The 16,789-nt window shown below is 34.1% G+C and overlaps 1 protein-coding gene across 4 annotated transcripts; it reads left to right on the top strand.

Moving 5' to 3' along the window:
- Positions 1–330: 330 nt before the first annotated feature.
- On the top strand, positions 331–15,206 carry LOC110626767. Of its 4 annotated transcripts, XR_006352533.1 has the most exons (13): positions 331–500; positions 797–888; positions 1,255–1,360; positions 1,763–1,861; positions 1,965–2,030; positions 2,174–2,290; positions 7,773–7,847; positions 9,512–9,614; positions 10,953–11,000; positions 12,285–12,406; positions 12,567–12,836; positions 13,055–13,169; positions 14,771–15,206. XR_006352533.1 is itself a non-coding variant. In XM_021772844.2 (11 exons), exons 1-11 carry the CDS (start codon positions 423–425, stop codon positions 12,663–12,665), a joined length of 1,005 nt encoding a protein of 334 aa, XP_021628536.1. In that variant the 5' UTR covers positions 331–422; the 3' UTR covers positions 12,666–12,999. The 4 variants fall into 4 exon arrangements, 1 of the variants encoding a protein (XP_021628536.1); XR_006352534.1 differs by lacking the exon at positions 13,055–13,169; XR_006352532.1 differs by lacking the exon at positions 14,771–15,206 and having other exon boundaries at positions 13,055–13,256.
- The last annotated feature ends 1,583 nt before the right edge of the window (positions 15,207–16,789 follow it).

Raw genomic sequence — 16,789 nt, 5'->3', positions numbered from 1 at the left:
AATATTCTAATAAAAATTTAAAGAAAAATATCAAGATTTATAATTTTTAATTTTAAAAATATTTTTAATAAATAGAAAAATAAAAATGCAACTAATAAAGGAATAAGTTATATGTTTTTTTATCAAATAAAAATTAAAAATATAGAAAAGCAACCGCATTGAACGTATCCTAAAATAATAAAACATTTTTTTCCAAAAAAAAAATATATTTTTTAACGTCAATTAAAATAGTATTTTTTTTAAAAAAAAATTTTTTGAGCGGTCAATGCCCAAACACCCGCAAAGTAATTTTTCGAAGCGGAGGCCCAAAAGACGTCTATCTGATCCATTATCCAGCCAATTGAGATTCGAGGATTTCGCTGCTAAATTGAACGGTTATTAGTTACTGTTCCGGGTCCTCCCGCCACTGCTTCCATACACCAATGGCCTCACTATTTGCTGCTCCTCCAAAATCCCCTACTCTTCGCTTCTTCTCTTCTTCCTCTTTTTGCCATAAGCACGTAATTCACTTTCTCTTTCTCATTAACTGTATTTCTTAGATTCATTCAATCTGAAACCCTAATTTATAGCTTCTTATTTGTCTGTAATTTTTGCTTCTTCAATTATGCATTATATTGTTAACCAGATTTTCTCTTTCTTTTTTCTTTTAGTTTTCTTGCTTTCTTAGTTTTCTAGGCAGCCAAACAGGTTTCATTATCTTTATTTTACATTGCTAATGTTATTTATGTTTATTGATTCTCTCTTTTTTTTTTTTTTTGCTTTTCGTGTGATTTTGTTCATTTGCTTTACAATGCAGAATTTGTTGCTCCAAGGATGGAAAATCAGGTCCTTCTCTATGCAGAAACTCATGCCGCATTTTGCGGCTACTTCATTGAAGTCAAAGAGGAGGTAATTGCTCTGTAGTTTAATTTGCTTATCTTGATAATTTTTTTTATGTTCTTTTAAGTTTCACCAGATTTCCTGAACATATTTTCTTATCTTGTGATCTCATTTGTGTTTTTACTCGTTCTTGAATGTGTTACTCGGTGGTGTCAGTGCAAGAAAGTGAAAAGAAAAGAAATAATAATTTGTATTTGGGAATTGGGACTAGTTATTGGAGTAGTGGAAGGTTAACTACTTGTGACTGTTTGAAGCAATGTTTTTCAATTGTATCCGTGCTTGTGCTGTTACAATTTATTCAAAGCTCAGGTAGTACTTGTATCCAGTAATGGAGACATTAATTGTAAAATTCTGTATTTGGATCGAATAAAACAGGAAAACTTTGATCTGTGCAGTCAGTCAAGATGCTGAAGAATCATTCAAAAAGACTGTAGAAGTAGATAGGCTGATAGATATGCTGAGGGATGCAAATCCACAAGAAGTAAGTAAACCATGAATTGGTACTTGTTTTATGTTATCCACCCAAATTCTCTTTTTCCTATTTGGAAACATAAGTTAATTGCATTTTCCAGCTTTTATGGTGCAAACATGGAATTTATTCTAGTGATGTTTTAGGAGTGACATATTTGTTGAAGTAACATGTTAGGATAAAAGAGTTAAGATCCTGAAGGTGTTTTGTTTGGCTTTGTGACAATGCAAGCAAATATTCTACGGAGAAATGCAAATGTCATCTCATCTTGGTAGAGTTATCAACATGCATATTTTCTTTGAATGGAATGAATCTTATCACTATAATAACAAACTAAGAACCGTGTATAGTTTATTAATATATAAGTTCATTTCAGCAAAATCATTCTTGCTGATTTTCTTCCCCTGTGAACAGCTTCAGAAGCTTGTTGTTGAAAATATCCTCGCTTTCAATGAGGGATTTTGGATACGGCTTGCTGCAAGAACTGATACGTGCAAATCAGAGGATGATAAAGCATGGTTTTTTACTTGGTTAATTCTAGATATCGTTTTACAAGGTTTCTGATATTTAACTATTTCCCTGCATTCTAAGTGAAGTGGTTGGTTACTGTCTGCAGAAAGATTATGAGGAATTGGCAATATCAGTGATGAGCATTGTGGACTGTCTTGTCCACAAGACTAATGTACCTCTCTCTCTCTCTCTGGCTCTTTATAACACAAACATGCACATAGAAGCACACAATCAAGCAATTTTTTTCCAAACTATTTCATAGATAACAGTTTCATTGCTTTTGTTTTCTTTCATCATTACTTTTTCCCATTGTAGGAAAAGATTGAATCATCTACTGATGTTCTCAAGGAAATTTTGAAACCTGTTGTTCACGAGGAGGAAGAGATTTCATGGCCTCCTAGAGATCCTGATGCACTCAAGCTAATGGAGAAAGTATTTGCTTTATTTTAGTTTAGATTTTGTTTGTTTTTTTCTTCTTTGAAATTTTGCAATGGGTTTTTAAAATGACACATTTTTGTCTTGTGTGCTTTCGGAATTTTTTTTTTCTATCTATATTAATTATAAAAAGTTCATATCTATAAGTCCTTATTCCTCTACAGTTAAACATGTTAAACTACAATATTACTTCAACTTAAGTAGCTTACCATGGTTATATAATTTAGAGGATGTTTGGGTAAATCAACTTTTAAGCTATAGTTTTTTAAGTTGACCTATTTGTTTTAAAAAAAATTCGGAGCTTTAAGTCGTTCATAAGCAAAGCAAAAAAATAAAAAATAAAAAAGTTAGAGAAGGGAGCTTTTCATTTTGGTGCTTATAAGTTAGTTTAACCAAATACTTTACTACATTATCCTCTTTTAATCTTAAAATTCTAGTAATACTATTTAAATAAATTATTTATACTCATCCTAATGAATCTAAAAGTTATTTCTATTAGTTTTTAAAAAATTATTTGTCTATAAATGATTTGTTTATTTAATTTAAATTTAAATACATTATAGTGTGATTGAAATATATTTTAATAATATTTAGTAAAAATGAGATAATATTTTTATTATTTAAAATTAATTTAATGACTTTTGTTCATTCTGATAATAAATGTACTTATAAATTAATTTTTACGATATATGTTAACTGCTTATATGCTACTTATAAGTAATTTAACTAAACGTGTAACTGTTTAAAATTTTAAATACTTTTAAGCTCATATTAGCTTATAACTTCCTAGTACTTATTAGTTGATTTCTGTTGAGATTATTTCTGTAAATAGCCTAGATTTGTAGTGATAATTAGGGATATGATTGTGTGATATGATTGGGATATGATTAAACTATAATTAGGGAATTTATTTATTTTTTTACCTAGTGTGTACTCTTGTAAGTAGTATATATACCCCAATTGGCTTGGGGGGAATAATCAAGTATTTTCTCTCAAATCTTCTACTCTCTTTTTCTTTGTTTCATCAAAGTTTCATGGTATCAGAGCCAAGAAATTTGGTTCACCTTTGAGTTGTAGATCTGACATCTTGCTTTGGTGACTTTCTGGAAATTAGTTAGTCTCACCACCCAGCCCATTCTCCACGTCGGCCTCCGATCTACTTTCCGGCAAAGCACCGCCTCCAGAAGCGCCTCCACGCGCCACCCCGCACAGACTTGTTTCCGGCCATGCGCCGGCGCATGCACCACTTTTCGGCGACCGTTTCACGCTGGCCATTCTTCTCCCAGCTTCGCCCGTCCGGTCATCATATTAGCTCGCCTTCACATGTCCTTCATCCACGCGCAGACGTGTGCACCACTTTTCGGCAACCGTTTCACGCCGGCGATTCTTCTCCCAGCTTTGCCCGGCACCGGCGACCAAAGCCCAGTAGGTGCGGTCGTCAGATTTACTGTTCACAGGTGTTATTTTTGGCAGATTCGGCTCCTTTTTGCAGATTCGGGTCCCTACTAGGTCCCTTGTTGTTTCAGAATCTCTCTCGACATGTCTGAGAATTAAAACACCCTCAATACAGATTCAGATTCAGTCTCCATGGCCCAATCAAATATTGCCCGTTCTAGTAATTCTTTTACTTATCTAACCAAGTCTTTACCCATTGGTTCATGGATACTCGACTCTAGTGCTTCTAATCATATCTCTGGTAATCCCTCTCTTTCTCTACTCTTGTTTCATCTTCCACACCATCTAAAGTCACATTAGCTAATGGTTCACAAACTCAAGTTAAAGGGATCGGTGACGTATATCTCCTTTCTTCTATCCCTTTGACTAATGTTTTATTTACCCTAGTCTGTCCATACAACCTAATCTCTATTAGCAAATTGACTAAAGATCTTCACTGTTCAGTCATTTTTACTACTGAATCTGTGGTTGTGCAGGACCGGAGTACTGGAAAGATGATTGGAGCAGAATATGAGTCACAAGGATTGTACTATTTTTTCACTTCTAACTCTCCAATTGCTTTTGTGTCTTCCACCTCCGCTGAACTCATTCATAGTCGTTGGGGACATCCAAGTCTGAACAAGTTACAAAAACTGGTTCCTAGCCTCTCTTCCTTGCCTTCTTTAGGATGTGAGTCTTGTCAACTCGGGAAGCAAACTCGAGCTTCTTTTCCCAAGCGAATCAATAATAGGGCTAGTTCTATGTTTGACATTATTCATTCAGATATTTGGGGTCCAAGTCGGGTTAGTACAACTCTGAGATTTCAATATTTTGTTACCTTTATTGATGGCTATTCTCGTTGCACTTGGCTTTTTCTGATGAAAAATTGTTCTGATTTGTTCCCTATTTTTCAAAAGTTTTATGCTGAAATCCATAATCAATTTGGTGTTCGCATTAAGATACTGTGAAGTGATAATGCAAGATAATATTTGTCTTCCTCATTCATTCATTTCTTGTCTACTCAGGTTATTGCTCACCAGACTTCTTGCGCTTATACCCCATAACAAAATAGAGTTGCCGAACAGAAAAATCGGCATTTAATTGAAATAGCCCGCACTTTACTCCTACATCACAATGTTCCGTTGCGTTTTTGGAGGGAAGCTGTCCTCACCGCCTGTTACTTGATTAACCGAATGCCTTCCTCTGTTTTGCAGCATCAAAGTCTTCATTCTGTCCTATTTCCTAACCAGAATACCACCCAGTTGTCTCTGCGTGTTTTCGGATGTATATGCTTTGTTCATGATCATATTCCTGGCAAAGACAAACTCCAACCCAAATCAGTTAAATGTGTCTTTTTCGGCTATTCACGGCTTCAAAAAGGTTACAAATGTTATGATCCTACTACTAACAGATATTTTGTGTCTTCAGATGTCACCTTTTTTGAAACCTCTCCTTACTTTTCTTTTGGTCCAACACACAAAACTTTTATCCCTAGCGCTTTGCTTGTACCTCCTGCTCCTATTTCTTCTTTGCCGCAAGTGTGTCCATCTCCCACTCCTATGCCACCTCTTCAGGTCTATACATGTCGGTCTCACCCATCTGCTAATAACAATGACATTTCTCTCCCTAATGCAGGTACTTCTAATGACTCACCTTCCGTTCCATCCTCACCTACTTTGGTCATGCCTTCAACTACAGCAGCTACTCCTCCTCTTGCTCTTCGAAAAGGTATTCGCTCTTCCCGAAATCCTCATCCCATTTATAATTTTGTGAGTTACCATCGTTTGTCTCCTTCCTATTACTTTTGTCTCTGCTGTGTTGTCTCTGCTGCTCTACATAACAATGGAACTTAGGAACTGGTATCCTTTCCACCCAGTAAGTTTACTGTTGGTTGTTGATGGGTTTACACAGTTAAGGTGGGACCTAATGGCAAAATTGATCGCCTTAAAGCTCGCCTTGTAGCTAAAGGTTACACACAGATTTTTGGGCTTGATTACAGTGATACTTTCTCCCCCGTAGCCAAAATAGCTTCTGTTCGCCTCCTTATCTCATTGGCTGCAATTAATCACTGGACCCTGCATCAACTGGACATTAAAAATGCCTTTCTTCATGGAGAGCTCGCTGAAGAAGTTTATATGGAGCAACCTCCAGGGTTTGTTGCTCAGGGGGAGTCAGGCTTAGTATGTCGTCTTTGGCGCTCTTTGTATGAGCTAAAACAGTCTCCAAGAACATGGTTTGGACGATTTAGCACTATAGTTCAACAATTTGGAATGTCTCGAAGTAATTTTGATCATTCCGTATTTTTTCGTTATAATAGTGATAGATGCATCTACTTGGTGGTCTATGCTGATGATATTGTAATTACAGGAAATGATCATGATGGAATCTCTCAGCTTAAGCAACATTTGTTCAGTCATTTCCAAACTAAAGATCTGGGGAAACTGAAATATTTCTTGGAAATTGAAGTGGCACAGTCTAAAACAGGTATTGCAATTTCTCAACGGAAATATGCTTTGGATATATTAGAAGAAATAGGCATGTTAGACTGTAGACATGTGGAAACTCCCATGGATCCAAATGTTAAGCTTGTTCCTGAACAGGGGGAGCCACTTAAAGATCCTGCTAGATACAGAAGATTAGTCGGTAAGCTTAATTATCTCACTATCACACGATCGAATATTTCCTTTGTTGTAAGTGTGGTTAGTCAATTTCTTCAAACTCCATACAGTAGTCACTGGGATGCAGTCATTCGCATTCTTAGATATATCAAAGGAGTTTCAGGACATGGTCTACTCTATGAGGACAAGGGTCACTCACAAATTGTTGGCTATTCTGATGCAGATTGGGCAGGTTCTCCTTCAGATAGACGATCTACTTCAGGATATTGTATTATGATTGGAGGGAATCTCGTATCTTGGAAAAGTAAAAAACAGAGTGTGGTTGCAAGATCAAGTGCAGGAGCAGAATATCGAGCTATGGCTTTAGCAACATGCGAACTCATCTGGTTGAAGCAACTCCTTCAGGAATTGAAATATAGTGATACTGGCCAAATGAAGTTGATATGTGATAATCAAGCTACCCTCCATATTGCATCAAATCCAGTTTTTCATGAGAGGACAAAGCATATAGAGGTGGATTGCTATTTTATTAGGCAAAAGATCGAGTCCGGATGCATTTCTACTAGCTTTGTCAACTCAAATTATCAGCGAGCTGATATTTTCACAAAATCACTTTGAGGACCACGAATCGAGTATATTTGTAACAAGCTTGGAGTACTTTTATGATATGTACGCTCCAGCTTGAGGGGGAGTGTTGAGATTATTTCTGTAAATAGCCTAGATTTGTAGTGATAATTAGGGATATGATTGTGTGATATGATTGGGATATGATTAGGCTATAATTAGGGAACTAATTTATTTTCTTACCTAGTGTGTACTCTTGTAAGTAGTATATATACCTCAATTGGCTTGGAAGGAATAATCAAGTATTTTCTCTCAAATCTTCTTCTCTCTTTTTCTTCGTTTCATCAAAGTTTCAATTTCTATAAATTAAGCCAAACACCTTTTCAATTTTTGAATTTTGAAGAACTTTGTGAATGGGATAGAGAACTTACTTAATCTAGTAATCAATTAAGAAAAGGAGTACTTTTAAGGTTAGCATTTTATGTTCTAACTTCCAGATATCTAGTTGCGTGATGTTTCATTTTACTTCCAAATGTCTACCTGCACTTACTTCTTTATCTTGCTGAGTCGCCTATCTGTTGAGTCTCCCTACTAGGGCAAAAGGAACTTGTAGGATGGTATATGATATATATTTGTAGTAAAGGTTAAGAATCTCTAACACAATTAAATTATGATGAGTCTTTTACAAATTTAATTCATGGAAAGCATTCTTTTAAGGTTATTTTCCCTTTATTGAAAGATAATCCCCATCTCACCACAAGCATCCTTGTTTTGTTAATTTAATAGGTATGCAACTGTAAAGCTGTATTTTCTCATCTATTTGTGATTGATGTTATAAAACTATTGCTATTTCTATTCTTCAGAAGATAACCCAAAGGGAGCAAGAAGGGCAACTAGATGAAGGGTTTCTTGCAGAAGTTAGTGCACAACTACGACAAGTGAGTGTGTTTTGTGCTGTTAAATCTACCTGAATATCCCTTTTTTTGTGGAAGGAGGGTGGGGGGGGGGGGGAGGGGGAAGGGTGGTTGTGCAATGGAAAATTATTCCACAAGTAGTGAAAGATCATCAAGCAATGTGTTCATATTACTTTTAAATGCATATTGTGCATGATGATGTCTAGGAGAAAATTTATTGTGTTATTATATGCATATTTAGAGGTGAGCAATATTTGGTTTAAATCGAAATAATCGACTGAATCAAATAAATTAGGAAATTTGGTTTGGTTTTTAAATTTTTTTTGTTCGGATTTAATTTTCAAAAAATTTGGTTATTTTAGTTCGGTTCGGTTTAGAAGAAAAATTGATAAAATAAAACTGAACTAAACCGATTTGTTAGCAATACTATGTTGTTTTGATAATATAGGGAGATCAAACTATATAACCAAAGTTGAAATATTTCAATTGACTCTTAGAACACTAAAAATAAAGCATAAAAAATAAAAAGTCTATTAAAAAACTCAACCAACTGAACCGAATCGGAGCGGTTTGATTCAGGTTGATTTCTATCCAAGTTTGATTCAGTTCAGTTCGATGTTTCATAAATACCAAAATTTCAGTTTTCGATTTATTCAGTTCAGTTCAATTTTAAATTGAACCGACCGACTGCTCAACCCCATATAACCAAACTATATTGAGTTCAGTTCAATTCAATATAGGGAGATCAAACTATATAACCAATGTTGAAATATTTCAATTGACTCTTAGAACACTAAAAATAAAGCGTAAAAAATAAAAAGTCTATTAAAATACTCAACCAACTGAACCGAATCGGAGCGGTTCGATTCAGGTTGATTTCTGTCCAAGTTCAGTTCAGTTCAATTTGATTTTTCATAAATACCAAGATTTCAGTTTTCAGTTTATTCAGTTCAGTTCAATTTTGAACTGAACCGACCGACTGCTCAACCCCATGCATATTATTGTTTCATCAAACTTGAGTTGGAACAACGATATAAGCTGAATTGATATTGGATGCTTGTTGGACGAAAGGGGTTAGATTTATATGAAAGTTAGCATATACTTGCTGCAAAAATGTTAATACCCTTATCCTTTAGAATTTTATACTATTCAAATATAGTAAGATGTACTTTAGAATAATTGTACATAAATCCCTAGCATTTAGGGTGCATTTCAACTTGAACCCAAATATATACTTGCTTAGTATCCAAAACTTGGACTTACCTAGAGCATAAGCAGAGCTAATATGGAGAAAAAATACAAAATTGAGTACATTGTGTCCTTGTGAGCACTTCTCTTCCTTCTCCGAATGTCTAAACCCTCAACCTCCTCCTGAATCATTGGACTTCCTCTAAATATTTAAAATCACGACAACTCCATCAATTATTTAGTTTGTGGTAGAGTATGTACGACTAGCTAATTAATCCTTATCATGTATAGATAACTAAATCATAGGAAACATCATAGGACATAACTATAGGATTTTTTTTTTTCATATTTACTCTTGTAATTTGTGTAAATACATGCTTTCTTGGTGAATGAAACATATAGGAAATCTCTCCAATTCTCCTGTGTTTTACTGTTTGAATTCACCAAATTGCATGAAATTTTTTGATAATAAATCCTTTCATGTTATTACTCATTTGCAGGCAAAAGAAGATAGGGATAAGCCAGGGCTTCAGGCAATGTTGCAAAAGGTTTTGCAGCTCTATGCATCCAGAGTTCTCTCCAAGCGTAGTTATGCAAAGAAAGGTAATTTTGTTGCCATATTTGGTCTATCCTTAGAACTTAGATGTCTAAAAAATGACATGGCTTTTGTTGTTTGTTAGATTTGGGCCAGGCCTAACTCACCCCAAAAGCTAGCTCAAGGGGGAGGAGTGCCTATGGTCCATATAAGGGGCACATTACCCCTTTCCACAACCGATGTGGGATTTAACACACCCCCTCACGCCCAAAATTTTTTACTGGCGCGTGGCACATTTATAGGGCGCCCAACATCGGATGGGAAGACTCTGATACCATGTTAAATTTGGGCTAGGCCTAACTCACCCCAAAAACTAGCTCAAGGGGGAGGAGTGCCTATGGTCCATATAAGGGGTACATTACCTCTTTCCACAACCGATGTGGGATTCAACATTGTTTAACAAGTCAAGATTCATAAGATGTGTGGAAATTGCATTAGCTGCCTTGAGATTATTTTTAAATTTTACTTTAAGGCTTGTTCGCTTATTGTTATTAAAACCTGGAGATAGCCAAATGGTTCAATTGGAAAAAAAAAAAAAAAACCAACTGGCTCATATATTGGTATGGTGTAGCCCTTTTAAATCTTGTTTTGGCGAAAATTATGAATGCCTTGACTAATGGTCCTCACCTGCTACCAAGCCTGTTCACCAATGTGTTTCTATTAGTCTTAACAAACATAAGTCCATGTGCACAAATTAGATGCTTGTTGCATTGTTGTGGTAGTGAAAGTATAACACTATTATTGAGATACCAGTACATGTTTGTTAAATGATATTCATTCTTTATGTTTAATCTTTCTATCATTATTAAACAGGTGTGTCTTTACAACTGTACATTATGCACTCTTTGAGTGTTTGATACTCTCCATCTAGATTTCAACTTGGAAAAAAAGAGGGTTTTCTGTCTTGCATGAATTATTGTATATTTGTATGCTTCATGTCTAATATTTAATAGGCTTTTTTTAGTTAAAGATTTATCATCTATAAAGTAAATGAACATTTCTATACGTTTATGACCTGATATTTAGCATTTTGAGATTTGCTAGGACAAAAATTATCCCAAGCAGGGAACTTAGATTATACTCATCTTCCCATAGTCTTGTATGGATTATACGCCAGCTGAAGCAGGGTCTATGGAATCAGCTTCTCTGTCTGGATGTTTACTAATTTTTCAAATTTTATTTTCAGAGTTTGGGACAATTGAAATTTTAGCATAATATATTTAACTACTAAAGCTACTTCACTCCCTCTTTTTTTGGGCTATAATCTATGTTTCTCCTATTCTTGCTGCTTTTATGCTCATCAATTGGATGCCCTGAATAGCTTTTGCTTGTCCATTTTGGTGTAGGAGATGAAGTTTTGAAGGCTGAGCAGTTTCTTGAGACCATAATACAAGGTTTCTGCTACGTTCATTATTATCTTTGGAAAACACAAAAGATGTAATTTATATCATTTAACTTGCGCAAGTTCTCCCAACAAATGGAGAGATGTATAGTTTCTCAACTTCTCACAAGTTATCTGTGTCTCAGTTTACTCTTTTTTTCGGTTTTTTAGGGATATATATATATTTCCCTTTATAACTTTCTTTTCAAGCCAAGATTTTGGTCCTGAGCCCATTAGAATTGCAAGCCTGCATTGATACTGAAAAAAGGATATTTTTTGGGTTAAATCACATCCAATAATGTGTCAGATTCAGGTGTAAATGTCTAAGGCAGTTACAAGTTTCAAACACTTAGTAAGTTGCTCATTTCCAGTCTTAGCCTATGAACAATAGAGGAATGTGTCTTGATGCCTTACATGAGCAATCACTTTGAAGACCGAGTCCCAAATACTTATTTGCCATTTTATGGTACGCTTATTGATTTCAGAATTAGATAAAAAGGATAATTTTAGGTACTTGAAGATGTTTTCTTCAAGTAGTCCTATACAATGTCGATCACTTGGTTTGCACATGAGTGAGAAAGCTGAATGTGGAGATGGGCAATTGTTTCTTTGTTTTGATGATGATATAGATTACAAGGAAAAGTACCTTATGCTTTTGCACTTTGGCTGTTAGGGTTATGTGGTTGAATTTTTTATAGAATGGTACCTTTAGCTTTTATCCATTAGCATTTGAAGGACAAAATAAACTAATGCCCGTTAAGTATGGTGATGTGGCAGTGTGCAATCGATATATACTAAATTATTTTTTATTCATCAAAATTGCAAATTGTTTCTTTTATATTGTTTACGGGACCCAGAAATTATATATATATAATTGCACTTCTATGCCATCATAACGGCATTAGAGTATTTGTCATCAAATTGCTAACAGAGTAAAGCCCTACCATTTTGTCAAAAGTTAAACCACAAGCCCAAAGCATCGAAGTGTGAACTCTTAGGGTATTTTTTCATAATTTTTCCCTAGATTATATTAAACTGCCTGTTACTATATTGAGTATTTCTCGTTTAGCCTTTGATTTATGTATGTATTTTACATTTTTTTTTCTCTGGGGAATTAATGGTGTATTGAGTACTTTGCAACTACAGATTTTTCTTTAAATGATGTTAGAGCTTAAGCCCCAAATGCAGGAGGTTGCTGCAATTTGAAAGTTTTAATCATAGTGCAGACCGTCAAAGGATAATGATGATTATTTATGAGTATTATTTCCGTGTTCCTTGGACATTTTATTTGCTGCAGCTCCTGAGGAAGAGTGGAGCAAGCTTTTGATTGATGGCCTGACAGTTGGCAAGGGAGAAATTTCTCCTGATGAATTACGTGCAGTCATTAAGAAAAGAATTGAACGGATGTTGATCAGAACAGTAAGAAAAACCTGGATGTTAAATCTCTGTTATTGCAGTATCACTTTTGCTGATTACTGAATCTCTCTCTCTCTCTCTCAAAACAAATGCACATAGCACAGCACATATGTAAAACACACGTTTTGACATTTGTTTTCTGATATACATTTACCTTGCTCAGGAGGGAGGTTCTTACCAGCAGCGTATTCTTAATGAGTATCTCAAGGGCATCGAATCAAGAGCAGAGGATATTGTCCAAGTGCTTCAGGGCAAGCCATAAGATTGATAGAATCAAACCGATTCCATAGGTACTGTACAAAATCTGAGGGAAGTTTCTCACTGAATCAGAGAAGAAAGAAAACAAAAGCATTCAAGAGGTAGGAAGCTATAGATTATGTGCAGCATTACTTGTATTTCAAAATGTCCGGTCACTATTTTCCACATCCTCAAGGTACCTTTTTTTTCCTATTTTCTTTTCTGTATACTATTCTTTCCCCCAATAGTAGCTCATTTGTATTTATTAAGCTCCTCAACATGTGATCATGCTTCTTTATGAGATGCACTTTAATTGATTGCGAGCAGAGGTTGAAAATAAAATATCTTTTCTTGTATCATTTGTTTACCTTTGAATTGCAGTTTTGCATGATTCTCTTGCAATTTCTTCTGCAGATGCAAAGACAGTTCCTGCCTTTGTTTTATAATGAATTGTTCCTTGTTTATCCCAAGCCTGTGAACACCCGGATGCTTGCGTCCTATGGTTAGATCAAATCATTATTATATTCTGGTACTTTACTAGTAAGATCTTACAGATCTAATTAATGTCTTGTAGTCTATTTTAAGGAAGTACATCTAAGTGATCCTTCACTGGCAATGCTAGGCTGGCCTTGGTGTTTTTTCTTCTTCTTCTCTTTGTAGACTTAGAAGCTCTCTACTGGATGTATAATTATCAAAAAATTCATAACAAATTCTGCTGAAATAATAATAATAAGCTAGCCCTTTCTGCAGAGCTTCTAACCTAATCAAATTAGGAATAAAACTTACTAATTAGGAATGAATAAGAATCTTAACTCCAATTAAAATAGGAATTCTAACTTAACAAAATCATCAGTCGCTTTATTTATATTTCTTCCTAAAATAAGTGCTCCTAAAGTATCTAGGAGTATTATTTGCTTCACAAAAGGTAAGTCCTGACTATGATACACGTTGTGGCAAAACCACAACATAGCAAGAAAACAGGGAACAAGAAGAAGTAGAAGAAGAGACGAAGAAATAGAAAAGTCAAGAGGATTTTGTTATTCTATTCAATTGATGATTCTAAATTTCCAGATATTTAGAATTTATATTACTTTTTAGCTATGACTAATTATTTAACCACTAACAACTTCTCTAACTCCCGCACTCTAATTAACCATAACTGCTTCCACACAACTCCATCAATTGGCTCAACTACCACTGGTCACAACATTACCCTTCCTTTGAAAACATCCTTGTCCTCAAGGATGAAGCTGAAACCTTAAACCGTAGATTTCTTACCCATAACTATCTATCCATTTTAACTTATGTTTAGGGTATGGCCAGAAGCATTTGTCGTGTACCTTTTCTGTCCTGTCATCCTTTATTAGATTTCTGGTACCCAAGTACAGCTGATGACTTGCAATGCCTGACCTTAATAAATCAGCTCTTCCTTGATCATTTGAAGTTTAGATGATGACTGGACTTGTGGCAGAATAGTGATATGTTGACTTACTATTTTCTCTTGAGACAGATGCCAACAAAGAAATACCATTCTTTTCCTGCCTTCTCCACATCTCAAATGCCAATTCTTTGAGAACAGTTTTTTTTTTTTTTTTTGATAAAGGAAAATTGTTATTAAAAATCACACCGCTAGAACCCAAAACCAAACCAGAAAAAAAATCCAACCTAGGTATTTGCATATTAAGTGAAAAAATCTGGAAAACCTCAACACAAGACAGACGAAACAAAAGATACCAACAAAATAAATAAGCCTAAAAACTAGAAAATCAGCAGCAAAAACAGCACACTCTCCATAAACACTAGAAGACAATACCAAAATATCCTCAAAACAGTAGGATGAAACCAAACCGAAAGAGAACAAAATACTATAATCAAAAGTGTTAAAGTGTGAATGTAATATGTATATATTAAAGTAAATTACATAATTATAAGCTAATTGATACTAGTTGATTGATAAAAGATTTTTAAGAGTTGTCTTAACAAAACTTTTAGTCTATATATAAACACACTTATTTTAATAGAGAATACACACGAAAATTGCTCATTTGTTTCTTATTTTGTTACATGATATCAAAGTTTTAAGCTAAATTTTGGTGTTTGTTCTTTGGGTTTCTCGAATTGAGAAACTAGTTGTTGGGTCACCAAGTTTGGATGCCCGTTTGGTCTCACCACTGGTACAAGGAGAGGCGCAGCGTTGTTTCCGGCCGTTCCCTAGAAAACGGTGACCGGAGCTGCCACAAGTGGTGCTCATCTGCCAATCCAAGTTTCGACCTCAGTTTCATGCAACGGCACGTGTGGCATCCGTTTGTCCTTCGATTTCTTCTCCGACGATCAACCGGCCATTTCTGTCATGTCTCCAATGGAACTCGAGCCATTCGACGTTGATTGGAAAGTGTTCTTCAGTGGCAGCCTATTGTTCACTGGGTTAAGTGTTACTGTCGAACAAGTTTTGCCTCCTTTTTTGCTGCGAACAAGTTTTGTTGTCTTCTTTTAATTTGTTTGAAGGTGTAGAAGTATAAAGTTTTGGTTGAAATGGCTTCTGACAGTAAGATCCATATTACTAAAATTATTTCAACGCCTACTAAAATTATAAAATATAGGTTAAAAGGGTCCACTCTAGTAGTGACTATCGTTGAGACAGGTAAAACTTGTCTTGTCTTCTCTTTACATAAATGGACCTTTGATTCTGGTGCTATGGATCACATGACAAGTAATCCTCATATTTTTATCGGCTTTCGATCTTATAATGCACCTTCTTTTGTTACTACAGCTAATGGGTCAACCTATAATGTTAAGGGTTCTGGAACCGTTAAACCTGCTCCTATTTTTACCATCTGGTTAGAAAAAAAAAAAAAAAACTCTTACAAGCTACTAAAAAATTAAGCAAAACCACATTACAGTCCTAAAAAATAACACCTCAAAGAAAAGAGGGACTACCAAAATATATATATATATATATCCGATGCATACTTTTTCCCTTGTCGGAGGACAGGCACTAGGAAAAACTCCAAATTGATAATTTTAGGAAAAAAAAATTATTTAGAAAATAAAGTGTATTTATTCAATTTTTTTTAAGAATTATTTGACTCTAATTATTTTCAAATAATCATAATTAAAGGGTTAAAAACCAAGTGCCCTTAGCCTAATTATTATTTTATTCACTTAATATCTTTCCAAATTTACCATTATATAATCATATGTCTAAATAATTAACCAATTAACTAACTAATTCTAATAATCATTTCCTTTAGGGTTTTTTATATACAAACAAATATTTATTTTCCATAGCTATGAAGCTTTTCATAATTTCACTTTTTAAAATGAAGCAAGTGACATATAAATAAGGATTAATGCAATAGTAATTTCTTTGGAGTTTCTATCATAAATTTATTATTTGTAAAGTAATATTTAATTAATTTCCTGATAAAATAGAATTTTCTGAATTACCTTTTTTTTACAATATTTAAAATCATACCTGAGAAAACATTTTTTGCCATTAATCATGATATATATCAAACCAGTTAATAGACTGTACTAATTATTATTATTATTATTAACTTTGTAAATAAAAATAAGAAATTATTTTATTTATTATTAACTGTTAAAGTCGACAATTTATAAAATTTCAAATTAAATTTTATTTTATAGTATTTACTTAAGTCCCTAAAAGGATTTAATTGATCCAATTTTAGCTCCAATGATTTGTGGAGAAACTCTATCCTCTCTAATTCATTAGTTGCATGCAATCAGTAATTTGCACTCTAATTTCTTTTGTATTGACGTGTTTGATTCGTTTAAATTTATTTTTTATTATTAATTTTGAGAAAATTTTAGTTCATAATCCACAAATTCTTTTTTGTATAATTTATAATAATTTTGAATATTTTTTTGACAATTCATGATTGCAAGACTAATTTATGTTTATTATTATGATTTTTATTAAAGTACTCAATACATTCCGGTTTTCTTTAACCTCAAATACAAATACATACCTGAATAAGTGGGACAACGTCTCTTTCCTGCATTTTGCAACTTTATAATGGAAGTTTCTTACAATGTCTCACTCACAAGGCTAGAATATAATTTAAAATCATAACGATTTTAAATATATTTTTTAATTTAATATATAATTTATACACGCATACTATC

This window comes from Manihot esculenta, chromosome 11 (genome assembly GCF_001659605.2).
Source record: "Manihot esculenta cultivar AM560-2 chromosome 11, M.esculenta_v8, whole genome shotgun sequence".
Taxonomy (NCBI): Eukaryota; Viridiplantae; Streptophyta; class Magnoliopsida; order Malpighiales; family Euphorbiaceae; genus Manihot; species Manihot esculenta.
The sequence above is the reverse complement of the archived record's forward strand: the minus strand, read 5'-3'. Positions and strand labels throughout refer to the sequence as shown.

Bases quoted from the DNA above. Each gene is read 5' to 3' on its own strand.
- LOC110626767 (XM_021772844.2), top strand. From the start codon at position 423: ATGGCCTCACTATTTGCTGCTCCTCCAAAATCCCCTACTCTTCGCTTC. The intron at 501-796 runs GTAATTCACTTT...TTTACAATGCAG, and splicing joins CCTCTTTTTGCCATAAGCAC to AATTTGTTGCTCCAAGGATG. The intron at 2,291-7,772 runs GTATTTGCTTTA...TCTATTCTTCAG, and splicing joins CACTCAAGCTAATGGAGAAA to AAGATAACCCAAAGGGAGCA.